At 40.7% G+C, this 26,399-nt stretch overlaps 2 protein-coding genes across 2 annotated transcripts; one reads left to right on the top strand and one right to left on the bottom strand.

Annotated features, from left to right (window-relative positions):
* Positions 1-384: 384 nt before the first annotated feature.
* LOC125239910 (suppressor of cytokine signaling 1-like) lies at positions 385-25,456 on the top strand. The gene is made up of 12 exons (XM_048147680.1): positions 385-642; positions 14,761-14,833; positions 14,970-15,063; positions 15,557-15,661; positions 16,147-16,217; positions 17,021-17,084; positions 18,950-19,034; positions 20,397-20,504; positions 20,829-20,943; positions 21,842-22,020; positions 24,130-24,247; positions 24,847-25,456. Exons 2-12 carry the CDS (start codon positions 14,809-14,811, stop codon positions 24,960-24,962), a joined length of 1,080 nt encoding a protein of 359 aa, XP_048003637.1. The 5' UTR covers positions 385-642; positions 14,761-14,808; the 3' UTR covers positions 24,963-25,456.
* Positions 9,505-10,036, bottom strand: LOC125240134. Its single transcript, XM_048147980.1, has 2 exons — positions 9,604-10,036; positions 9,505-9,515 (listed from the first exon to the last, which is right to left on the bottom strand). The coding sequence occupies exons 1-2, from the start codon at positions 10,034-10,036 to the stop codon at positions 9,505-9,507; spliced, it is 444 nt and encodes a 147-aa protein (XP_048003937.1).
* Positions 25,457-26,399: the final 943 nt, after the last annotated feature.

Raw genomic sequence — 26,399 nt, 5'->3', positions numbered from 1 at the left:
CGACAAAGTTGCTCGGCGACTTTCGTATTCGGTCTATGGGCTAGTATGAAGGTGCGCACACGAGGCGACGCAACTTTTCATACAAATACGAAAGTCGCCGAGCAACTTTGTCGCCCGTGTGCGCGCACCCTAAGACAATGTCTGTTTCTTTATACGCAGATCTTTAATAATAAATGTTTTGTGCTGTGGAATTTATTTATATTTCAATAATTACGATTGTTACCTTATTTGAGTAGTAAAACTTGTGAAATTACAATTACGATTGTATTTCTTATTTTGTAGAAGAAAAATTGAATAAAGTTTTGACTTTTTTTGACATGCAAAAAAGTAACTGTAGCGTTTCAAGGAACGTAACATAACAAAATGAAAATGTCAGATGCAGCAGTCACAAAACTGCGTATTTCTATTTTGAGTGCGTGATTATAAATATTTGTAAATTATTGATGTAAATAATATCAGTAGTGGTGTTAGTTGCATAGTTCTAATTAAAATAAGGACATGAGATAATAGTGTTACTTAAAATGGACTATTTATTTGTAAGAAGAAACGAACGATTAATACAGCCATCGAATTAATTAATAATTAGTATTAATTACATATTTCGAATACGACGTGAATTTAGACACACCCGTTTTATTAGAGGTGAGTAAATAAAGGATTAATGAATTCTTCTGAGTACTAATCGTGCTAAGTACTTAAAACCAAGATGGCGGACACACATTTCTTTGATTTGTTTATCTATTTAAAGTCTAATTTTGGACTTTTATTACGGTTTGTGTGACATTTGCGCCTGCTAAAATATGTTTTCATATAGTTTGGAGTACAAAGAAAGTTTCTGTAGTTATATGTCAGAGGTTATTGAACTTGTCCAAACTTGTATTTAGTTAAAAAAAGTTGGGTCTACAGCTGAATGACACATTTACTACCTAATACAGTCACCTACACCAGCTATGACTTATGTAAGCCACATAATTATATCCTAAAATGAACTAAGACTATAATATCTAGTAGAGACTATTATAATATCAACAATGTACTCCTGCAAACCTGTGCTCTACCTTTGTTATTGTAGCTTACAATAATAGTGACATGCAATTTCAGTTAAATTTATAATAAATGTAGGTCTAACTACCACAAACTGAGTGATATGGTTGATGAATGGGTTGGAAGCCAGATAAATTGTAAGAAATTTTTGTTATAATATTAATACAATGTTGTGAAATCTATATCAACAGATTAAGGCCGGCAACATACAGCCTTAAAATTCATAATGTGAAAAAAAAAAATAATCTTACAAAACTCAGATTGAGTGCAGAGATCCATACAATTTCGTGACTGTCCACTAGGGAATGCAGCTAGAACCGAAAACCGAGTATCGGTTTTTTTTCGGTGAAACTCGAAACCGATTCGAATTTCGGTTCATAACCGAGTTTTTGTTACCTTCAGGTAAATTGTTAAACAAAACAGATTTTTCGCTTATATTGTGTTTTTATGGACTTTGTAAACACAGTATATAAATAAAAATCTCATAGGACGATTTGTTGACTGCTGGGACCAGTTTTTCTTAGGAATTGGTGAAGATTATTGCTTTGAAAAGTATATCTGAAGTTCAGTCGACATGAACAATTTAAAAATGTAACGTAAGTGATGTTACATATTTCTTTATGTTAGACGCAGCATATTGCGATGTAAAATGGGATGAAAAGACTCTATTTTCAACTCTCTGAGAACGAATCTCATCTATAATTGAAATGATGAAAGTAATCGTTTTGGCATCTTTTGTGTCCTGGTGAGTTCTTTCATTTTTAACCGATTTCCAAATATCAATGGAGGAGTAAAATGAAATAAATATACTATAAAAAGAAAAAAATTACCAAGGCCTCCAAGTGTCCAAAGCTGATTCTAAGAGATCAATGGAGGAGGTAATCAGTTCATCTGTATTTTTTTAAATATTTGTTATTTGATATCTCCCTCAACTCTGAACCGATTTTTTTTTATCGAATGTATATATAGGTTGGTCCTATTTTTATCAAGTGGTGTCCAGTTCTGATGATGGGATCCTGGAGAATTCAAGGAAACTTCAAATCTTAAAGGTAAACTGATTTTCGTTTGCTAAGAACGTTGGGGTTTTAAGCCACATTCTGGTCAAGCTAGTGTTGTGAATTTAAGCTTTGAGGCGTAAACTACAAAACTCGAGTTGCGACTTCTGAGTTTTAAAGCCTCGACCATATAAGCCTCAACCTTATAAGTTTGCGTTGCTGCTTACGAGCACAGAATCCTCGAGTCTTTAGTCCTCAAGCTTTAAAGACTCCTAAGCTTTGAAGGTTTAAGTCTATAAGGTTTGTAGCATTTAAGTCTTAAGAGCTTTTAATAAACTAGATCCTAAGGTCAACAGAAGTAAAAAAAAACAGGCCAAGTGCGAGTCGGACTCGCCCACTAAGAGCTCCGTACTTTTTAGTATCCTGAGATACATGAGATACAGCGTGGAGACGTGACCGGGCGGGCGGACGGATATCTGAGTCTTAGTAATAGACTTACGTTTTTACCCATTGTGTACGGAACCCTATAATCTACCAAACCGACACCGTCGAATTAAGGGTTAAATATAAATACTATCTGCCTATAAAGCTCGTTGTTTGAGCTCTTAAAGCTTGACACAGGCCTTCGAGGTTTAGGGGGCTTGAGCTCTCTATGAAGCCCGAGTCTTAAAGACTCACTCTTAAGAGCTCATAAAAAGCTTGAGTCGTTAAGGTTCTGAACCGTTTCTGAGCTAAAACCTTTAACGCTTAAGTCTTTAAAGCGTGAACCTTTAGGGTTTGCAAGTCTTTAAGGTTTAAAAGTCTTCAAGACTAGTCTTATAACAACGCTAGGTCAAGCTCGTGTTTTGGTGGCGGGCTCCATGAAGAATCAAGGGAACTCTTCAAATCTAAACGGCACACCAATAGTGACTTTTGTATCTTTATCAGAAAAGGAATAACATTAAAAAGAATGGCATTTGATGAAGTGGAATCGCTCTTCTTCTTCTTCTTCTAGGTTAGGGGCTTTGTAAGGCTTCAGGGCGCCTTATGTATCACTGCGACCATTTCTGATCTATTGTGATCGCCACCTACTACAACTCTCGATCAAGTCCTACAAATTCAAAGACTTGTAGTATCTTTTTGAGATCGAGAAACCTCACATCCTCTGGGAGAAATTGGTAGCTGCCCAGAATCATGTTACGTGTGCGCATTAGAGAGGGGCACTCTGCCAGGATGTGCAGGGGCGTTTCATCAGACTCTAGACAGAATCTGCACCGCCCGTTTGCACGTTTCCCGATAGTGTGCATGTGCTTGTTCAGGTGGCAATGCCCTGTCAGCACCCTCACTAGGTTGCGAAGTTGGTTCCTTGACAGCGCCAAGGCATTTGAGGATGCCTTTTTGCTGTAGGCTCTGATGAGAGCCTTGGAATGGTTCATGCCTGGCGTGTTCCTCCAGAGCTGAATAGTTTTGTATTGACAGTAGGTCTTTAGGGTTAGTTTCGTAAGGCTTTTCGGGATACCGCAGAAAGGCTCTGGGCCATGGTGCTTACCCTTTGCCCCCGTACGTGCAAGCTCGTCGGCTTTCTCGTTGCCTTCGATGCCTGCGTGCCCCGGGACCCATCTTAAGACAACCTTGTTTTTGGATCCAAGGTTGTTTAATAGTTGCCTGCAGTTCTCAACCAGCTTGGACGTTATGACGTCCGAAGTTAGGGCTAAGAGTGCCGCCTGGCTATCCGAGTGGATGTAAATAGTATGGTTGACGTAGTTGCATTGCAGGTTGATTGACGCGCATTCCAAGATGGCGTATACCTCTGCCTGGAATATAGAGCAATACCGTCCTAGATTTAGGCTTTTAGCCCTTCTAGGCGTTTCGCCGTATACTCCGCAGCCTACTTCAGATCCGGATTTGGAGCCGTCAGTGTACCACCTTAGGCTTCCTTCTTTCCATAATATTTGACTGTTTGACCAGTCCTCCCTTTCCGGGATTTCCACAGAGTAAAGTTTCTGTGGGCAGAACTGAGGGTGCATGGTGTCTGTCGGCATCCCCAGTACAGGGATATCAAGCACTGATTCAGTAAATAGTCTCAGTGTTTGTGATATCCACCCTCCTCTCTTTGTAGCCACTATTCTCAGTATGCTGGATCTTGCTTCTAGTTCCAGATAGAGGTGGAGTGGCGACAGGTTCAGCAGGGCCTCTAGTGCCGCTGTTGGAGAGGATGACATTGCTCCAGTGACGATGCTACAAGCAGCTCTTTGCAGTCTGCTGAGCTTCGCCACTGCCACTTTCTGCAGCGTCTTCTTGTACCATGCTACAGAGGCGTAGGACACTATTGGTCTCACTATAGCAGTGTACAACCATAAGGCAATTTTGGGTTTAAGACCCCATCTGTTGCCTGCGAGACGGCAGCATATTGCCAGGGCCGATTTGGCCTTCTGTAGAGTTCCGTTCAGGTGCTGGTTCCAGGTCAGTTTCTGGTCCAGTGTTATCCCCAGATACTTGACTTCTGAAGAAAACGGAATCGTTTTACCATTCATGACCAAAGGTTTTAATTTATCCAGCCTTTGTTTGTTCGTGAATGGAACTATAATTGTCTTGTTTGCATTGATGGACAATTCATTTTCACCACACCAGGCGTTTACGGTGTTGAGAGCCCTCTGCATAAGGTACGATATAGTACTTTGGCAGTTTCCCCTCACCGTCACCACAAGGTCATCTGCGTAGCCCTGAGTGTCGATTTGGAGATCCGCCAACTTACGCAGAAGACCGTCCACTGCAAGAGTCCAGAGCAGTGGGGATAGGACACCCCCCTGCGGGCAACCTCTCACAGTGGCCACTTCTAGTGTGGTATCCAGCAGGTCTAGCCTAACTTTCCTATTTAAGAGCATGCTTTGCACCCAGCGGACCGTGGTGGAGTCCACTTCTTTGATTCTTAGCCCCTCCACCAGTGTCCGAATTGGAGTGTTATCAAAAGCGCCCTCAATATCGAGAAAGGCCGACAGAGCTATTTCCTTATCTTCTAAGGCCTTTTCCACTCTATCCACCAGCTCCAGAAGGGCCGTCTCCGTAGATCTTCCCCTCCGGTATGCATGTTGACTGTCGTGGATAGGCTTCCTTACAAGATAGGTATCTCTGATGTATTTATCAACTACCTTTTCTAAGGTTTTTAGAAGGAACGAGGAAAGGCTTATGGGTCTGAAGGACTTGGCAATTTCGTAGTCCTTCCTTCCCGCCTTTGGTATAAATAATACCTTAACCTTGTTCCACTGTTCCGGTAAGTACCCCCAGGCGTAGCTCGCTCTGAAGATTCTTACCAGATGCGGAATCAAGACTTCAGCACCACGTTGTAATAATAAAGGGCTTACTCCGTCCAGACCGCTCGTTTTGAATGTTTTGAAAGAGTTTATAGCCCACCTCACTATCCCCGGCCTTATAACAGTGGCAGCCTGCCTCCAGTCTTCAGGACGAGGCCTATGCAGGCTCTCGCTAACCCTTGAACTGTTTGACAAAGCTGCTCCTGGGAAGTGAGTTTCGACTAAAAGCTCCAACGTCTCCAATTCATTTGTAGTGTAGGAGCCATCCTGCCTTTTCAGTAGGCCAACCTGACTAGTCCTAGCCTTCGAGAGTAGCCTATGAAGTCTCGCTCCCTGAGGTGTATTTTCAATTTCCTCACAGAACCTCCTCCATGATGCTCTCTTGGCTTTCCTAATCTCTTTGCTGTATTCATTTAGGGCTTTCCTATAAGTCTCCCAGTCGTTCGTTCTTTTAGCCCTATTGAATAACTTCCGCGTCTTGCCCCTGAGTTTCTTCAGCTTGGAATTCCACCAAGGGACATGACGTTTGGTTGATTTGAACTTGGGAGCACAGTTATCTTCAAAGGCCCTAACAATGCCATTTGAGATTACCTCTACCGCAAGCTCCAAACTCTCTTTCGTTTTGATTACCTTCATTACTGAGTCCAGGTTTCGCTCCAGGCTGTTGTTGTAGCCCTCCCAGTCCGTCCGCCGAGGATCTCTGAAGGTGCAAGTCTGTACGCTAAGAGAAAAAGATATGTTGAAACATATATGTTTGTGGTCTGACAGAGATTCCACATCACTTACCCTCCAGTTCTGAATGTACCTGGCTAGATTTACGGATGCAAAAGTCAGATCCAAAACCTCCTTCCTGACCCTAGTGACAAAGGTTGGTTCACACCCTAAGTTTAGAATTTGGAAGTTATAGCATAGAAGGAAGTCGTGTAATAACTCACCTCTATCATTAATGTCCGTGCTCCCCCAGTTGGTGTGGTGAGCATTTGCATCGCATCCCACCAGCAGTTCTGCGTTGTGTCTGCGGGCGTATTCCGCCACTGCATTTAGATCCGCAGAGGGGTCTTGCTTTTCACCAGGGAGGTATGCCGAGCAGAGTATGACCCTCCGCCCATTCCATCCCTTGAGATTTACATACGCTGCTACCAGGTCGTCTGTGCATAACTCTGGAACAGGTAGAAAGTCAATGTTCTTGCTAAAAACAATGCATGCCCTAGGCTTTATTCCATTAGTATTGTACAAAACTTTACCAACCGATTTTAGTCCTAGTTAGGGTTTGCAATCCGGATATTCGAATATCCGAATTATTCGAATATCCGCCAATATTTTTATCCGAAAATATTCGAATAATCCAATTGAAATTATCCGGATAAACGGATAATTTCTATAAACATTATTTTTTATTTATAAGTAATATATTTAATAGATAGACGTCACTGAAACCAATTTCGATCAATTCTTAATACGGACAATGTTATTGCTAACAAGTCAACACCTATTTATCTTCAAAATCAAACTAATATTTACAAAACAAAGAAAGCATTCGTGGACAAGAAGTAAGCAGAATGCCTCACCCCACGCACTCAGTTCTTATCAAATATTCGATTAATTGGATGATTTAAAAAACAGAAAAACGTTCAAGTATTATTTTTTAATATGAAAACGTTACCCCAACCTACTTTCATTACTGCTAATAGCTAACGTGAAGTTATCTGTAAAACCGTACTTAATTTTTTAAAGGGAGATTTATACCTAGATTTCCTGGTCCCTTGTTTTTTTGAAATTGAAATTTAGCGCCTCACTCCGAATTTAGCTGTTATCAGTTCCATGGCAATTTAGTACGCCAGAATTCCCTCCACTTCACTAAGAAATATAAGGCATTTTCCTTTTAAGTCCTTAGTTACATTCATACACAAAAATCGGTCTAATTACTACTTATACTTTGAAATCTTAGTCGATCTACTGATCAACTTGGAAACTAAAACCCATCAAATTGCTGCCGAGCAATTTGAGGCGTTTTGGATTTGAATATTTAAATAAGTTCGCCTTTGTACCTCCTCCTTCTTCATTTTTTTTAAATTTATGTCTTGTATATTTTATGTTGGTGGTACAATATTTATTTATCGCCTCTTCCCTTCCATTGGTACTTTGGTACCAGCCACTGTGCAACTAAGGTCTAAAATGATCCACACCTGGATAGGAAGTGTCTTCGACTAATTGGTCTTCTCTTTTTTTGGTTATTCTGTTTTGAAGGAGTACCTATGCTCAGTTGCTTATTCCTGTTCTAAGACCCTAACCAGGACGCTTTTGTTTAGAGCCTACGAAAAGAGTTTTCAACTTTTTATATTAAGTATCCGATCCGGTCCAAGATGGCATCTGGTATGGGCGTAGGCATTTATGCAAATGACTAGTGACTACAGTGGTAGTATCAGCATGGGCAATTATGCCACTGTCTTTTAAGCCGAGACATACGCAATAATTACCTGTGTACATAAGAATATAGTTAGACAAACCCAAGGAAAGAATATCTATATACTCAGCGACAGTCAGGCGGCACTCAAAGCCTTCACATCGCACAGAGGTGACTCTTGACTGGTATTAAACGGCATCCAAGCTCTTAACAAAGCTTGGAAGGCAAAACAAGATACAACTGGTATGGATACCGGGGCACGAAGGCTTCATTGGCAATGAAAATGCTGATGAACTTGCCAAGGCCAGGTCTGAAGACAACGTCACAAGGAACCATTAAAACGGCTATGAAGGACCATACAAAGGCTAATCACAAAAAGAGTGGGATGCCCTGGTAGGTCTGAAGCATTCAAAGCTCTTTATGCGGAGGGTAGAATCTGGATGGAGCAAAAAGCTAGGAAAGCTAGGCAAAAGACAATTCCAAATTATAACGGGGGTGTTCACAGGCCATTACGGGATCAAAGGAATGTTGGCCAAGATGGGACACGCTGACTACACAGATTGTCGCATGTGCGGCGAAGAGGAAGAGACCGTCAGACATCTAATGTGTGAATGTCACGCCCTCGCCAGACAAAGAATGAAGAACTTTGGAGCAGGCTACCTAGTACCAAAGGACATCAGAGAGCTACCCATGAGCCTCATCATCCGATACGTGGAGATGGTCGAGAAGCTCCTGAATAGCTGAAGGATCTTAAGATCTAAGGGGGTAATTGCACAAAAGATCCCGATGGGTCGAAGTGTATCCGGAAGGGCCCCGCAGATTTAAGATAAGATGAGTATCCGATCCGATCGAGCGAAGGACCGACTCCTATACATTCTCGAAATCATTCAAGGCGCCATCTTTGATTTTTGCCTTTGACATCCTTCCTATATCCGACATCGGAACGGATAATATGACAACGCTGTATCGCCTATAACCATCATCATATCCAAATTTCCAAGGTAAAGGTGTTGTCAGAAAAACTTCTCGTTATACCTAACACCTAACTAATCACTACTACTAACTGTCTTATATCGACAGCTCACTATCTGATTGCAAGATTCTAGTCATAGAACTAAAGATAGAGAGCAAGGTGTGTTTTAATTTCTACAGTTTGCTGATTTACGCAAAAAATAAATAAAAATGTAGGTAAATTTTGCATTATGGCGCTCATCTATCTCAGCCGTTATCAATTCCACGCTTATACGCACCTGTAACATTAATTTTGTTCCATTTAATAAATTATCCGAAATTATCCGAATTATTCGAATAATAAAAATTGTATTATCCGAATTATTCGAATATTAAAAATCCGTCGGATAATGCAAACTCTAGTCCTAGTATGTCTGAGTTCCGCACCCAGGGTTCTTGTAGTAGTGCGAGGTCGACGTGTCCTGCAAGCTGGCTCTCGACAATGGCCGTGGCGGCTGCCGCATGGTGTATGTTTGCTTGCAGGACCCTCGCAGGTGCGCACGTGTTGGGCCCCGGCGGGCCCCCCATTTAGGCGTTGTTCTTTCGTACCCGATTGGGCATTCCCCTGCCTCGTTGGATCGGAGTTCCCCTTAGGGACCCTCTTGCCACCGAGTTCTGGGGCCTGCCACGACCGGGTAACGAGCCTCTCGTCCTGCCTCCCGTCCCTCTGGCTGCCGAACGCCCACCACCCAGGCCACGAGAGCCCTGGGGGATTTGCGGTCGACTGCCAGGTACCGCAGTACTGGGGCCTGGAGTAGGTTCAGCGGGGGGCTGGGTTTGCTGGACCGTTTCTTTGGGGGAGCATTTGGCCCCCCCTTCATCCGGAACAGCACCTTCTTAAAGCCAATTACCACCTCACCGCCATTGGGTTTAAGAGCTTCGGCAGAAGGCTCATCCAGGGCAAAGGTGGCGACCCTGCCACCCTGCTCAGCCTTCTCCCCTAGCACCTTCCAGAGCTCCGTGTTCAGGCCAAAGTTCTGGGCTCTGAGCAGCACCAAGGCATCCTCTATTGAGGACGCCTCGGACTCCGGAATAAAGGTGACCGCCGTAGCTGGTTTGGGCAGCTCTCCCTCTGGGATAACAGAGAGTGTCGCCTCCGGCCACGGCTTCGCCTTTGGCACCTCGTTCATAAGCCAGTCCTTGCTCGCCTGGTTGCAACATGTGACCAGGATCCAGCCTGTCTTGTGAACGAAGCCCACAAATTGCGGTGCACCACCCTTTGCGCTCGACCATTGGGTCATAATGGCGAGGGTCAGGTATTTGTGCACCGACTTCATCTGTTCCTCGCTCATAGGTTCCGAGTTACGGATCCCTACTCGCGAGGAGCCAGCTACCTCCCGGAAGCTGGGAGGGCGAGGCCCCCCTGATGTCCCTGGAGTGATTTTCAGGACCTTTTTCGCCTGCCCCTGCGGAGATTCGTCCTCAGAACGGACCCTTTTTACAGGGCCTTTTGCTGAGGGCGGCTTCTCCACAGGGGTGTCCGCGTTAGACTGCCGGGCCAGCGAGAGGGCTCCCTCGCCATCCCTTCGGTCATAAGTCTGCGGAATCTTTTGCGACCGGCTCCCGACAGGCGCTTGCCTTTCTTCTCCTTGGTAGAGGAGTTGGTCTCAGGCGTACCAGAGACGATGGCTACGTCTCTGTCGACCTCAGTTTCCATCTCCACTACCTCAGAGCATACCTCGGGCGTACGGGAGTCCACACTAGAGTCCTCCTTCGCTCCGATACTAACGTCAGCCTGGGTTTGAGCCGAGGCTGAAGACACGGCTTTTTCATTTGAAATTGTAATTTTAAGATCCATAAAAGTCCCACGAGTAGCTAGGGAAAGATTGGTCACAAGAACGGCAGAGCCCCGCATGCCGGTGAAGGACTACATACACCTACGATTCGTCCCGGTTTCGTAGGGACACCGTTCACGACTGGTCACGCCACCAGCCACGCATCCATCGGCACGGTCCGTATCACACCTTGGATTGGCTTCCCCTATCCCCCCTGCCAACACTCAGGAGTTCTCCCTAGGGAGTCCTCCCTGTGCGGAACCCCCTACCCCCCCTCAGACAGGACATCGGCAGCAACAGTAAACAAAGACCTTAACGGTATACGTGTATTGTCTTTTGTATTTTTATCAAATAAAACAGTCGCTTTTGATGAAGTGGAAAAGATAAGCTCCTTCAAAACTTTTTTATATGATTGTTAAGCATGAACCCGACACCGCATCCGCAAAACTTTACTTTTAGTTAATTTTACCTACAGTGTCTCCGCAAAAGAAAAAAAAGCACCGAAATTTCTTCTTTCATCCTGCAATTGCGTGAAAATAGCATATTATGTTACAATTACAAATCTCTTAAACACCGTTCAGTTGCCTTTTATAAAATATTAGATATTTGGCGTATTAGGTGAATCTTGAACAACGTAAGTACCTACTACAAATACAAAATGTTCGTTAAAGTTCAAAAAGCGCTGCTGGCCTTGTGGTAAGAGAGTGCGAACGCGAACCCCGGTTCGTACCAATGAATTCATATGTGCGAAATGTCATTTGATATTTACCAGTCGCTTCTCGATGAATTAAAACATCACGAGGAAACCGGAATAATTCCAATAGGATCCTTCCGGTTGGAAGGTGAGACGGCAAAGGCTTTCATAAAGCTAGTGCATGTGCCAAATCTTGGGATTAGTTGTCAAAGCGGACCCCAGGCTTCAATGAATGCCGTGGCAAATACCGGGATAATGCAAGATAGATTAGAGATAGATTTATAGAAGTTCAAATAACAATTACCTACAAGTAATTTGAAAAAGTAAAGTGATCCCTGTAATTTGAAATATTTGAACAAGTAAAGTAATCTACATTGGCTTTACGTCAGTTTCTAGGTGAGAATTTGCATCTTAACTAATGTATTTAGTATTTTTATTAAAAAATCCTTCAACGAAAAAACTCGAGTTTAACTCGATTGAAAACCGAGTTTCAAATCGGTGAAAACCGGACGGTTTTAACCGAAACTCGGTTTTTTCACTACTCGGTTGCATTCCCTACTGTCCACACACACTCTTGTTTTTTAAGATTATGAATTTTAAGATTGTCTGTTGCCAGCCTAACATGAGAAATTTGTCTGTGTCTGTCTGTGGCAACGTAGCTCCCGAACGGATGAACCAACTTCGATTTAGATTTTCTTTTGTCTGAAAGCTGAGTTAGTCGGGAGTGTTCTTAGCCATGTTTCATGATAAGCGGTCTATTATGTCGCGGTTAGGTTAAATATACACATTTTGCACACACAAATTTTTAGGGTTCCGTAGTCAACTAGGAACCCTTATAGTTTCGCCATGTCTGTCTGTCCGTCCGTCCGTCCGCGGATAATCTCAGTAACCGTTAGCACTAGAAAGCTGAAATTTGGTACCAATATGTATATCAATCACGCCAACAAAGTGCAAAAATAAAAAATGGAAAAAAATGTTTTATTAGGGTACCCCCCCCCCCTACATGTAAAGTGGGGGCTGATTTTTTTTTCATTCCAACCCCAACGTGTGATATATTGTTGGATAGGTATTAAAAAATGAATAAGGGTTTACTAAGATCGTTTTTTGATAATATTAATATTTTCGGAAATAATCGCTCCTAAAGGAAAAAAAAGTGCGTCCCCCCCCTCTAACTTTTGAACCATATGTTTAAAAAATATGACAAAAATCACAAAAGTAGAACTTTATAAATACTTTCTAGGAAAATAGTTTTGAACTTGATAGGTTCAGTAGTTTTTGAGAACAATACGGAAAACTACGGAACCCTACACTGAGCGTGGCCCGACAAGCTCTTGGCCGGTTTTAGTGCATGGTAGTTACAATTTGAAGGAATACAAAAACTTAAATTTAATTTTTTATTGTCTCTGACAATTTGTGTGGTCTTAAGAGTACCACCAAACATGACTCAGTATTTAACCCACTTTAGTAACCGCAAACAGTTAATTAATAGCATGGGCAACCTTCCAATTAAGTAAGTAGAATCATTTGAGTCATTTGACTCATGGTTTATCCTGCCATTTAGGTGTTTGACCTAAATGGGATGTAGCCAAAAAGAGGAGTTATCATTTTAGTTGTTTTTATTAACCCCTGATGCAAAAACTATGAGGTGTTAAGTTTGACGTGTCTGTCTGTGGCATCATAGCTCCCGAACGGATAAACCGATTTATATTTAGTTTTTTTTGTTTGAAAGCTGAATTAGTCGGGTTCTTAGCCATGTTTCATGAAAATTGGTCCATTATGTGGTTAGGTTATGTTTGATGCACAGCACAGTTGAGTAAAAAGAACAGACTGTTATAATAAGAGATGGGCCAAATATGGACTTTGCCGAATACGAATATTCGGTCCAGCTCTTACCGAACCGAACATTCGGCCGAATATTCGGTTACGTCATGTTTTTAAAGGGGATGTTCATTAAAACTATTAAATGATTGATAATGGTTTCATATGTAACTACATCTATGTTTTTATGATTTAGTAGATAACTAAAACTTAGTTAAAACAACCCTGAACTCATCTCAACTCTTAAACTAAGGTTTTTTAACTTTTTTACAATACAATTGTATTTATAGTTTGACGCATAGGTTTCTCTTTTTTTAGCAGTTCCTTAAAAAGCTACTAAAATAGGAGCATATTATCCAATGGAATACGTAAGATCTTCATTAGTTATTTACTTTGTTTATTCGGTAAATATTCGGCAACGCAACCGAATTATTCGGCCGAATACGAACATTGAAAAATTTGCCGAATATGCCGAATACCGAATATTTACCGAATATTCTATCTCTAGTTATAATGCTAAAGGTTTTAGATAAAAATTAGATTTGATTTGCATAGCTACCTATCAGCAATGTACAAACAAGTACTAATAATATATTGTCAAGGAAATAAATGGTTTTCCTCAAGATTATCTACAACTGATTATTATCAGGAAAACCATAAGAAAATATTGTAAACATTCACTATGTACATTGTAATTATTGATTAGTATAATTATTAGACTTGGTCACACCTCGGACACTGGAGATCAAAATGATCAAATATAAATATGAAAGAAGTGCGTTCCTACCACACAGTCTAAGCTCGTGTAGGGGTACGCGCACTATGCTTGTATGAGTGAAATATGACAGGTCGACTGTTCGCGTTTTTGACAGGCGGTAACTGTGAGGTAACCGAGAGGGCAGCACTTTCAGCGGGGAGCGAGAGTGGCCATACTGTACGATACTTAGTACTCTTTATTGTACTGTGATAGTGTCATAGTGTATAGTGTCATGATTTAATGACATGACACTATACAAAATCATCTGCCAAGATGTACGAGGCCTTATGATGATGTATAGTGTCATACTGATAGTACATATTTTGGTGTATTTAATACAAATTTGGATTTTTGTAGTTTTGACGTAATCATTTTATCTATTGCTATTTTTTTCATAAAATATTGTGCAAGTTCATTATAGTGCAATAAAGATTTAGATAGAAATTTTTTAAGTATGAAATATCTAAAAATGTACTTTTTGCGGGTATACAGTCAAACAGGACTGTATTTTTGTCCGCTGTTGGGTCTCATTTGGCTGTAGTTTATAATTTGTATGAAGGAAATTAACAGATAAAAGCAACCCCATACAAAAAATTCTTACCTATCACATTTTAACGATTAAAAAGAAGACAAAATAATTTTGAACCACAAATCTTAATTAAATTGTTTAATTGTGTTGCCTTGTATCTTATTCAAAAAAATATTATTATTATTATTTAATAAGCAGGCAGGCAGTTAAAGAACTGATATAGCCTGTATCCAGTGATCATTGTAATAGTAATCATAGCCGAGTTGTAGATGTGATATGCTTGTCTAGTCTATTTTAAACTGATTCACATTTTGTGCTGAGACCACGTCTTCTGGGAGTTTGTTCCAAGATCTCACTACTTGATTGCTCAAAAAGTGTTTATAAGGGTTACTGTAACTGTAACAGGTAACAGGGTTACTTAAATTTATTAACTTTATTTTCAGATGATAGTTCGCTGGCCGAACCCCCCATCGTGAAAATAGAACAGAAACATGGGACAACAAACTTCAAGGAAGAGTAAGTCATAACTATACACCGTGTTTTTTGTTTTCCGTTAAATTCGACACGACAACCACGGGAAGAAAGGGGGTGGTGAAATTCTTAACCCGCACCACACAGGCTAACAACAAACAATGTGTCTTGACTGTTTCAGGCGGCGAGTGCTCTTGCGGCTGTGGCTTCGAGCGCCGGCGTTACGCGGAGTCTCCGAGCAGCGTTCAGAGATACGTCAGCGCAGTCACAGACAGGTAATATACCCCAAGGTCACCCCAAGATCAGGTTCCCTTGAACGAGCATCCTGGCGAAAAATTGTAAAGGGCGATATGTAATGAATTCTCGTGGACGTCAGCTGTCGCTTCGGTGGTGGGTTTAATGTTATGATTTTGTCTTATGTAATAGGGATGACGGCTACATAAAAAAATGGCATTCTGTTTAGTCCGTTAGTTAGCTCGTCCAACAAGACTGGACACATATTTTTCGCTTTTTCTAATTAATGATAAAATACAAAGGCATAAAGCATAAAAGTTCCGGAATGGGGGCTTGTGACGTCACTTCTAAGTAAAAAAAATTACCTAGGCGTGACGTCATGCGAAACTTCAACGCACTGTACCGTTGTCATTTTTCGTTTACAAGAAAAAAAATACGTGTCTAAAATTCTTTGATAATCTAACTGACGGACTAATTAGTTTTTTTTAGTCGTCTCGCCTATTATTGATTGATTAAAGTTTAATTTGATTACAGATGGTCGACGCGAGAATGCTCGTGCCGACGCCGCGGACGGCGTCCGGCCTGCGTGTGCACGGCGTACCGGCGCGTCAGCGTCTCTGACGCCATCGCCGACGATCGGTTAGTCATTTTTATATTAAAGGAAAAATTGGAAAAATTTACGCCTCCGGCGGGACTTGAACCAGCATCCTCTGCAATCCGTGCATTGCTCTTAACCAATTGAGCTACGGAAGCCGCGCCGGACATCGCAAATCTTTCCATGCCTTTCCTTATGTTAGTTATGTTTCCTTATGTTATCGGTTAGTCATCATCCTCCTAACGTAATCCCGGCATTTGCCACTGCTCGTGGGAGCCTGGGGTCCGCTTTGACAACTAATCCCAAGATTTCTCATTGGCACTAGTTTTTACGAAAGCGACTGCCATCTGACCTTCCAACCCGGAGGGTAACTGGGCCTTATTGGATTTAGTCCGGTTTCCTCACGATGTTTTCCTTCACCGAAAAGCGACTCGCTAAGGTTGTGGTTCAATTTTGTATTTTTTTTTACTCGAAACTGGGACCCAAGCTCAACAGGTTTTAGGCGAATAAGTATATTTTGTGGTTCCAGATTAGCAGCAGTTATCACACTTGGCGCCAGGGATCTTCGCAGAGAGCTGGACACCATCGTCTTAAACAGAGGTATGTAGGACATTTTATAATCAGAGAAGAAAAAGAATTGTCATGTATGTCCAATCGCTAAAAATACATTTATTTGCCTTGTTATATGGGTGAATCAACTTTTTCTTGTCTGTTATTGCCATGGTTACGGTCCCCTGAGTCACGCTGGTTTTATGCAAAATTATGCTACTTAAACTATGCAATCATATATTTTTCTGGTCTTAACAAGCATTTTCCTTAATATGTCACCTAGAAAAATGGACCACATGCATGCTTGCATAATTTTGCATAAAGCCAGCGTGACTCAGGGGACCGTAACCGTGGCAATAACAGGCAAGAAAAAGTTGATTCACCCATATATTTAAAAATAGTTTAAGGTTACTCACGTGTTAAGTCGATATAACGTTCGACATGTTTCGATCCATTTTCGAGGATCGGAGGCCCGCCCCGCTCCGCCCGCTAGCAATATTGCGGACAATATTGCGGACAATATTGCGGACAATATTGCGGACAATATTGCGGGCAATATTGCGGGCAATATTGCGGACAATATTGCGGGCAATATTGCGGACAATATTGCGGGCAATATTGCAGTATGCGTCGCGCGAGAGACGTGTAGAGGCGAGGCCGCTACTCTTGAGAAAGATAAATATGTTTGAGTCTCACCCGAGTTTTATAGATAAAATTGCCTTCTTATGTTCCGCGAGTTTGTCCACTACTTGAAAATGAAAATCATAATGAGAAAAAACAATAATAAAAAAAATGTATCAAAAATAAAACTGAGGCACTTGAATTTACATCATTTTATATTTAATACTTTTCAGAAGGCGACAATCCAACAGACAACTCTACTGCCGAGGTTTACGTTCTCTCAGTGGCTCCCAGATCGTAAGTACCATAGTATTGTTCGGAACATAACTTGCAAGTGATATGCTCCCAATGTTATTGTTTTATTGCTTTTTATTTACCGTCGACGCAAAAACGGAGGGGTGTTAAAAGTTTGACGTGTCTGTCTGTGACATCGTAGCTCCCGAAGGGATGAACCGATTTAGATTGTTTTTTTTTTAAGCAGAATTAGTCGGGATTCTTATCGGATCGGTGTTCTTAGACTTCTTAGCCATGTTTCATGATAATCGGTCTACTATGTCGCGGTCGTTTTTTTTTTTTTTCAAATGTGATGTTGTGGTTAGGTTATTTCAACGTGTGACATCGGAACAATGTTAAAATATTGTTTTTTATTTGGTTTCCAGCTACGATCACTGTTATTTTAACAGCTCTGCCGGTGAAAATTGCCTTGCACAAGTATTAGAGCTATACAATCGTAGCTAACTTAGTCTATAACTTGAAAGTGTCACTAGGTACATTATAACACTGATGTTATGTTGTGACATATCGTTTATTTTGTATACATAAAAAAGAAATAAGTTTTATGCAAAAATAACATTTTTGGCACAAGCTTTTATCGCCGACTGTATTTATTTATTTAAACTTTATTGCACAGTAAACATGTACAGTTACAAAAGGCGGACTTAATGCTACATGGCATTCTCTACCAGTCAACCTTTAGGCCAAACAGAGAAGACCAAAACGAACTGAACAAAGACTGTATATTTCTTTCAACAGTCATCTACTGTTCTCCGAGACGTTTCTAAAATCCCCTTACTCGGTGGGGATACGACGTTTACGAGAGTTCCTGTGACCACCTTTCTGATCCATCATCAGATCAGCTCCATGATACCATAATATTGCATTGTCACGTGATTTACATATGTGTGCAAAATTTCAGCTCAATCGGAAACCGGGAAGTGGGTCAAATTTAGCTTCTACGTTTTGACGCACACTAACATACTAACAAGTTGAATAAAAGCTTGTAAAAAAGTGTAGTTGAGGAGTGTCTTTTCAAAAGGGCTTATTTACATTTTTTCTTTTTTTTAAACTATGAATGCAGTTTTTCTTAGCATAGAAAATTACGCGTTGTTTTGTTGAGATAAAAGTTCAAAAAGTCTCGCCTTGATCTTTAAAAAAAAGATTAACATCAAAGTTTAGAACACATTTTGAAAAATGTGTAATGATTATTTATGTGGATAAACCAATGTATGTATTACAACAACATTCATATCAACTAACGTTAATACAAAATCCAAAAATAAAATAAAACTATTTTAAAATAATAACATTTACGCTACAAGGCCACAACAAAAGGGCTTAATTCCCAAAAGTTCGCATCAAAAGTGCTTAATTCTCAAAAACATATGGTAATTAAATATTTATTTAGGTACACATGTTACGTTTGATGTAATCATAGCATTAACGTCAACTTACAATATTACAATTTTGCAAATTAAATATTAATTTCAAAATCAATACCGTGGAATTATGTTTTTCTCGATTTCCCAAAAAAAGTTACAAGTGGAAATAAGCCCTTTTGAAAAGACACTACTCAGTTGGTATATCATCACTACTTTGAAAAAAAACTTGTATCTTCTTCTGTCAATGAAAAGAAAAGATGTAATAAGTATGTATGCAATGCATATAGACTTACTGCGTTTTAACTTTGAGGAGCAGTGTGAGATACGAGATTTTTTCAAAGTAGTGACGATATTATGTTTTATACTGTCAGTAAATAAGAACGAAGAAAACTATAGGTATCCTTTTCTCTAGCACCCTAAAGAAAAGGATGCATATAGTTTTCTTTGTTCTTATTTACTGACAGACTTGTTTGACAGAGTTTACATCATTTTTTTATTTTTCAGCGACTCCGAGTCATCGCAAGAAGGCAGAAGGAGTGAGCTCACACAAGCCAGCGACGGCTCTATACGGTTAACTCCACATTTCCAGGTAAGGGCCAGTTGCGTCAACCACATTTGACAGACACATCATCGTCACGCAGCAGACATCTATGGAACTTCCCAGACAATAAAATTTAACGAACGCTTTAACGATGACAGACGGTTTGGTGCAACCAGCCCTAAGTCTTAGGGTCCCCCAACATCTAGCGTCTCGCGAGCGTCGCGTCGGGCCAACTGTATGGAAAAAGACGCCGCGTCGACGCGGCGTCAGGCTTTGCCCATACAGTTGGCCCGACGCGACGCTCGCGAGACGCTAGATGTGGGGGGACCCTTATTCGTCTTGTGCCAGGTTATATTTATTGTACCGTCAAGTGCTCCAACTGCCGATAATTTTTAGGGTTCCGTAGTGAACTAGGAACCCTTATAGTTTCGCCATGTCTGTCCGTCCGTCCGTCCGCGGATAATCTCAATGACCGTTAGCACTCGTGCCCTTTCCAGCAGTACAATATGGGTTTTACATGCCCCGCCCCATGCAGTTATACAATAAGTTAAGACTGATTGGCAAATACTAATATAAACCAGTCTAAGTAGTGATCTGGAAGCGGAGTTTCGGAGATTTTCGGGAGAGAGAGAGACAACGATAAATATAATATATAAATACTTATATACATAGAAAACATCCATGACTCAGGAACAAATATCTGTGCTCATCACACAAATAAATGCCCTTACCGGGATTCGAACCCGGGACCGCGGCGCAGCAGGGTCACTACCGATTGCGCCAGACCGGTCGCCGAATAGAAAATAGAATAGAAAACGTCCATGAGTCAGGAACAATCTGTGAAAAGTAGGGTTGCAAATAGAAAAAAAAAACCAAATGTTTTTTTTTTCAGAATTATGAAAAAAAACCGAGCACCATGGTTTTTTTTCTAAATATGGTTTTTTTTCAGATGAACAAATAATTCGACAATAACGGTTTTTCGTGACTTGTAACGTGTTTCAATAACAATAACGTACATTTTAATTCGATTAACATTCAGTATACAAACGTTTATTGGGGAATCCCCGATGCTGCGTGCAGCGTAGAGAGGCGGTGGTGTTACCAACAGTAAATAGTGATAACTACCAACTACAGATTTCGTAAATGTTACTTTTATAAGACCAGAAATTAAAGTTATTTGATTAAATTCGTTTAATAGTTAACATTAAGTCTAAAATACCGTATAAAAGTATTAACTGCTTTGCAAGTTTTGAGATTTCGTACTTTAAAAAAAAAACATACTCCAGAAAAAAAACTGTTTTTTTTTTCACGGTTTTTTTTTCATGTTTTTTTTTTCAAGCCAGAAAAAAAAACCGTGTTTTTGCAACCCTAGTGAAAAGAATATAATACAATGGCCGTGTATGTTTGCAGGTGGTGTGCGGCGGAGAGCTGCGCGCACTGCTGCTGCGCGCTCCGCTGGCGCCCGGGCTCCCGGCGCACAGCGCGCAGCTCCCCATACCTACCAAAGTCCACACGCAGGTAACAAAAAAACTTCACCAACAACATGGACAGAAGTTATTTTTAAATCCAATTTCTTTTTAATAAGTCAGCTAGAAATATATAAAGTAACTGAGTTGACCGTGACGTCTGTGACGTCACTCAATTCGATTTCATATAAATTCCATATTAGCAAGTCGTTCAAATTCGTTTTGACAGTTCTTAAAAAGAAGCTGATTTGACTAGGAGGCAAGTAGCCTATTTAACCCATATCCCACAGTCGACTTCTACGACACCCACGGGGGTGGTGAAATTCTTAACGCTTTTTTGTATGCCCGACCATTGATTGATAATATCTTTTTTCAGGTGGACTACATACATTGCCTAGTACCAGACCTGCAACAGATCACAGCTTGTTCTTTCTACTGGGGCAAGATGGACCGGTACGAAGCAGAAAGACTGTTGGACAATAAGCCTGAAGGTAATGTGTTATAATACATTGCAAACGTCTATACTAGAAATGGGCCGAATATGGACTTTGCCTTTGACTGAACATTCGGTTCAGTTCTTACCGAACCGAACATTCGGCCGAATATTCGGTTACGCTATATTTTTAAAGCTGGGGTTGAGATTAAAACTATTAAACGATTGATAATGGTTACATTATGTTCTTATGATTTTGTGGATAACTAAAACTTAGTTAAAACAACTCTGAACTCTTCTCAACTCTGAAATTACGGTTTTTTAACTTTTATACAAAACAATTATTTTATATTTTGACGGATAATTATCTCTTTTTAGTAGTTCCTTAGAAAGCTACTAAAATAGGAGCTTATTATCCAATGGAATACGTAATAAGATCTTCATTAGTTATTTACTTTGTTTATTCGGTAAATATTCGGCAATGCAACCGAATTATTCGGCCGAATACGAACATTGAAAAACTTGCCGAATATGCCGAATACCGAATATTTACCGAATATTCGGCCCATCTCTAGTCTATACTATGAATTAAACGAACATATTAAGTAATATTATTATATATGTATCAAAGAGGATCAAGTATTATAGAGAGTTACTGTCGAAGTAAAATGTGTAATCACAGTGCATAGTCTGCCATCTCTCGACACTGGCTTAAAACTTTAGAACCTCCGTTTTGACAATTTGGCCCATATTCTTAGCTTGATATGTATTAAAATGACAAATATTAATATTAGCGCCATCTAGCCGAGCGTACCCCAAAGGTGTATCGCCATCTAGGTCACCGTACCTTTTTCTGTATGGTTTTGGGGTACGTTTTTTTCTTAGACTTTATCTGTCTATACGAAGTTATATAGGTCTTTGGTTCAAGTCACTATAACTTCATATTCATTTCACAGGCACATTCCTCCTCCGCGACTCAGCGCAGGAAGACCACCTGTTCTCCGTGTCGTTCCGCAAATATGGCCGCTCGCTCCACGCCAGGATTGAACACTACCAACACAGATTCAGTTTCGACTCTCACGACCCCGCTGTGTTCGCCGCACCTACTGTTACAAGGCTCATAGAGCACTATAAAGTAAGATATATTTTTAACTAAAAAAAATATCTACAATAAGAAAGATAGGTCCGAAAGGTGAGCCTTGTGGAACTCCAATATCTGAAGTAGGTTTCACTACGCATCAACCAGGTGTTGGAACAATATTCCACCGCCTGTAGGTTTCAATTACTATTAAGTATTAACACCTATTCAGATTCGATTCTTACGACCCACAAGTCTTCGCCAACTCATAGAGAATTATGAGGTAAGTTATAATACTTATAATACAAATATACAGACATAATGAAAAAAAAAGATCCCAAAGTTGAACCCTGTGGAACTCCAAAGTCGGAAGTAGTTTTCGCTACGCTTCCAAAAGCTGTTGGAACAATATTCCTCCTCCGCGCCTCAGCGCAGGAAGACCACCTGTTCTCCGTGTCGTTCCGCAAATATGGCCGCTCGCTCCACGCCAGGATCGAACACTACCAACACAGATTCAGTTTCGACTCTCACGACCCCGCTGTGTTCGCCGCACCTACTGTTACCAGGCTCATAGAGCACTATAAGGTAAGATATACAGAAATAAACAAAGATATACAGAACTCCAAATTCTGATGTAGTTTTCGCTACGCAGCCATGAGATTTTGGAATAATATTCCTCCTACCAGGATCTAACACTACCGACACAGGTTCAGGTAGAGCACTATAAGGTAAGATATACAGAAATAAAAACTCCAACTCATTCCCTATGGTAATCTGAAATAGCTTTCGCTACGCAGCCACCAGATGTTGGAACAATATTCCTCCTCCTATAAGTTTCGAGTACTACCCGATTGAGTTTTGTTTCTCACGACCCGGATATCTCCGTCTCACCTACTGTTACTAGGCTCATAGAGCACTATAAGGTAAGATATAAATATCAATAAGAAGAAAAAAGGTCCCAAAGTTGAGCCTTGTTGAACTCCAAAATCTGAGGTAGCTTTCGCTACGCAGCCACCAGGTGCTAAAACAGTATTCCTCCTATAAGTTTCGAGTACTATTAACACCGATTGAGTTTCGACTCTCACGACCCCGCTGTCTTCGCCGCACCTACGGTTACCAGGCTTATAGATCACTATAAGGTAAGCCTTGTACTCCAAAATCTGTGGTAGCTTTCGCTACGCAGCAACCAGGTGTTGGAACAAGTTCCCACCTCCTACGGCACTAGGTCATAAAGGTATGGTATCAAATAAAAATATAAATGTAATAAATAAAGACCCTAAGTTGAGCCATGTGGAACTTCAAAATCTTAGGTAGCTTTTGCTACCCAGACACCAGATGTTGGAACAATATCCCTACTTCTACCAGGCTCGAGCACTGCCAACACAGATTCAGTTTCGACTCCCACGATCCGTGTCTTTCAAACGGTTTATACGCGTTACGTTTACCAACGTATGCGTTTTCACACATGACGTTTCCCAGCTTAGTATATGCCCCGTTTTGAACTTGATTTGCCACTCATAAAACCGATATAACTGATAGATTTTACTCACATTTCTCTAATAATCTACCGACCGTCTGGCCTAGTGCGTAGTGACCACAGAATTAGATTTAGATAGAAGAAACAAGTTCATTCATTTGTATGGCGGCCGAGCGTGTCAGATTTTGTACTGAAGTTGTTACTTGCCTATGATTTTAAATATGTCTCAGGCCCTTGAGTATTCATATTTTTTGTGTTGTTGCAATTAATATTACTTAAAGAGGCATTATTAATGTTTTTGTTCACTTCAACTTACAAAAATTGACGCCCGAAAGCTGCAAGCTGCTAATAAAGACGGACAACTCAGTGGATTTCACTGAGTTCATTTGACACGCTAAGTAGATACGTTTGCTTGATCTATGGTATATATGACATCTGTGATAGTGACCCTGCATGCTAAGCCGCGGCCCCGGGTTCGAATCCCGGTAAGGGCATTTATTTGTGTGATTAACACAGATATTTGTTCCTGAGTTATGGATGTTTTCTATGTATATTATATAAGTATGTATTTATCTATTTAAGTAAGTAAATCGTCGCCTGGCACCCATATTACAAGCTTTGCTTAGTTTGGGGTTAGGTTGATCTGTGTAAGGTGTCCCCCAATATTTATTTATTTCTTATTTTGTCAGGACCCAGCGTGCGTGATGTTCTTCGAGCCGATGCTAACCGCGCCCCTCCCCCGCACCAGCCCCTTCAGTCTCCAGCAGCTGGCGCGTGCTGTCATCGTCTCACACACCAGCTATGACGGTCAGTATATACATACATACATACATAAGCTTAGCTTTCGATACGCAGCTACCTAGTGTTGGAACAAGATCCCTTCGGCTATGTAGCAATGACGTGAAAACTTTAAGCTAGATACATCCGAGTCAGTTGTCGATACGCAGCTACCAAGTGTTGGAACAAGATTCCCTCTCCTATTAGAATCGCTAGCAGTACTGCTAAATGTAAGGTCAGGGACATAGCTGCAATGTCGTGAAAATGACTAGTATAGCGAAATAAATCTGATTCAGCTTTCGATACGCAGCTACCAACTGTTGGAACAAGATCCCTTCTATCACGATCGCTAGTAGTACTGCTAAAATGTTAGTGAGTATATAAAAGCGCTATGTAAGACGTGGGCCACCGCTATTGAGACGGCCGAGCTCCGTGTAGGACCAAAAACCCGGAGCATTCAATGAACTCTTTACAGCATTCGTGGTCAACGTTGATCACGAATGCTGTGATTTGTTCGAAACGTCGGGATGAATTGTCAATTCATTATACGCGTTTCCATAGTTTTATTTCAAAAATATATTTGTTTATAGTTTCATAACTCATCTAAACATTTTTAATTTTATTTACAGGGGTAGAAAAATTGCCGCTACCGCCGCGCATGCGCGCCTACCTAAAGGAGTATCACTACAGACAGCGCGTGCGCGAGAGACGCCTAGAGCCCGAATTATTCCCTCATCTCTCCTAGCGCCATCCATTTTACTGGTAAACTAATAAATGCAGATGGCAGTCCATATTAGAACGTAATAAGGCCTGATTTAGACGGCGTGCAAACTCGCATTCGATTTTAGTTACATTGCGGGCTGTTTAAGTTACATACAATTTTGCACAGCCGTCAACACCGCAATGTAGCTAAAATCGCATGCGAGTTCGCACGCCGTCTATATCAGGCCTAACAACATCCATCTGAGAGGTCATCAGTATAAACTGGTCTCTCGCAGGTCATACAACCCTCATAGACATTTCTTTAGTAATATAGTGGTAAAATCTTGGAATCAGCTCCCGGAGGATGTAATATCGGCCCAAAGTGTAAACGAATTCAAGAATAAGTTAGACAAGCACAGTGCTAATAGGCTACTTGACCCTTTTTCAAAGTATGTCTTATTAATTACTGTCTAATTAAACGAAAAAAAATAGTACCATATTTTATTACGACTTAAAAAGCCGCAAAAAATTATTTAAAGTTTACTTTTACGTGATCAGGCAAAAACAACATCAGCCATATTAATCTATAGAATATCTATGACATGACGTCAGTATATTTAGAAAAAATATTTCACATTGTCACACCCGTCAACGACTATGAATTTTAATACAATAGAGGTTGCTTCTATGGAGATCAGATTACTACCTCTAATTTCCATAGTTGATCTGAATTATGTGACGTCACTCCATTGGCCAACACCGTTTTCGGAGTCCATAATTAAAAAAAAACATACACACATCTTTAATTAAAAATACGCAGCCATCACGCACTTTTAATGCCCGCAAGCTATAAATATTGATTTCTTAAGTCAAATACTACAGAAAACAATAACTTGATGTGCTAAATTCGATACGAGTCTAGTAGCCTATTCCACATAACACCTGAAACCTCTGCCGACAACTGGATACAGGCTTTATCAGTTACTGCAACTGCCTGCCTGCTTTAAAAATAATAGTAATATGGCCCTAGATCGCGTCAAGTAGAGAGAAATCACTGTTGGTTACGATCCTCAGCCATGAGGGAACGACTAAGAAGAAGAAGAAACTATTTTAAGCGGGTTACTCACGTATTAAGTCGATATAGCGTTCGACATGTTTCGGTTCAATTTCGAGAACCTTTCTCAAGAGTAGCGACACCCCGCCTTTACATGTCGAGAGCGCGACGCATACCCGCAGAAAGGTTCTCGAAATTGAACCGAAACATGTCGAACGCTATATCGACTTAATACGTGAGTAACCCGCTTAAAATATTTTTAAATATGTATGAGTCTCACGGGAGTTTTATAGTTAAAAGAAGAAACTAATAAATGGGACATTTTTTTTTTAAATTCTACATCCCACTTTTTTTTAATTTGGCAATTTTTATGTGGTTTCCACTCAGAATCGCGAGCTCTTTCAATCTTAATAGGAGAAAAAAAGT

The sequence above is a fragment of the Leguminivora glycinivorella genome, chromosome 26 (assembly GCF_023078275.1).
Source record: "Leguminivora glycinivorella isolate SPB_JAAS2020 chromosome 26, LegGlyc_1.1, whole genome shotgun sequence".
NCBI lineage: Eukaryota > Metazoa > Arthropoda > Insecta > Lepidoptera > Tortricidae > Leguminivora > Leguminivora glycinivorella.
This window is presented reverse-complemented; position numbering and strand designations above follow the sequence as displayed.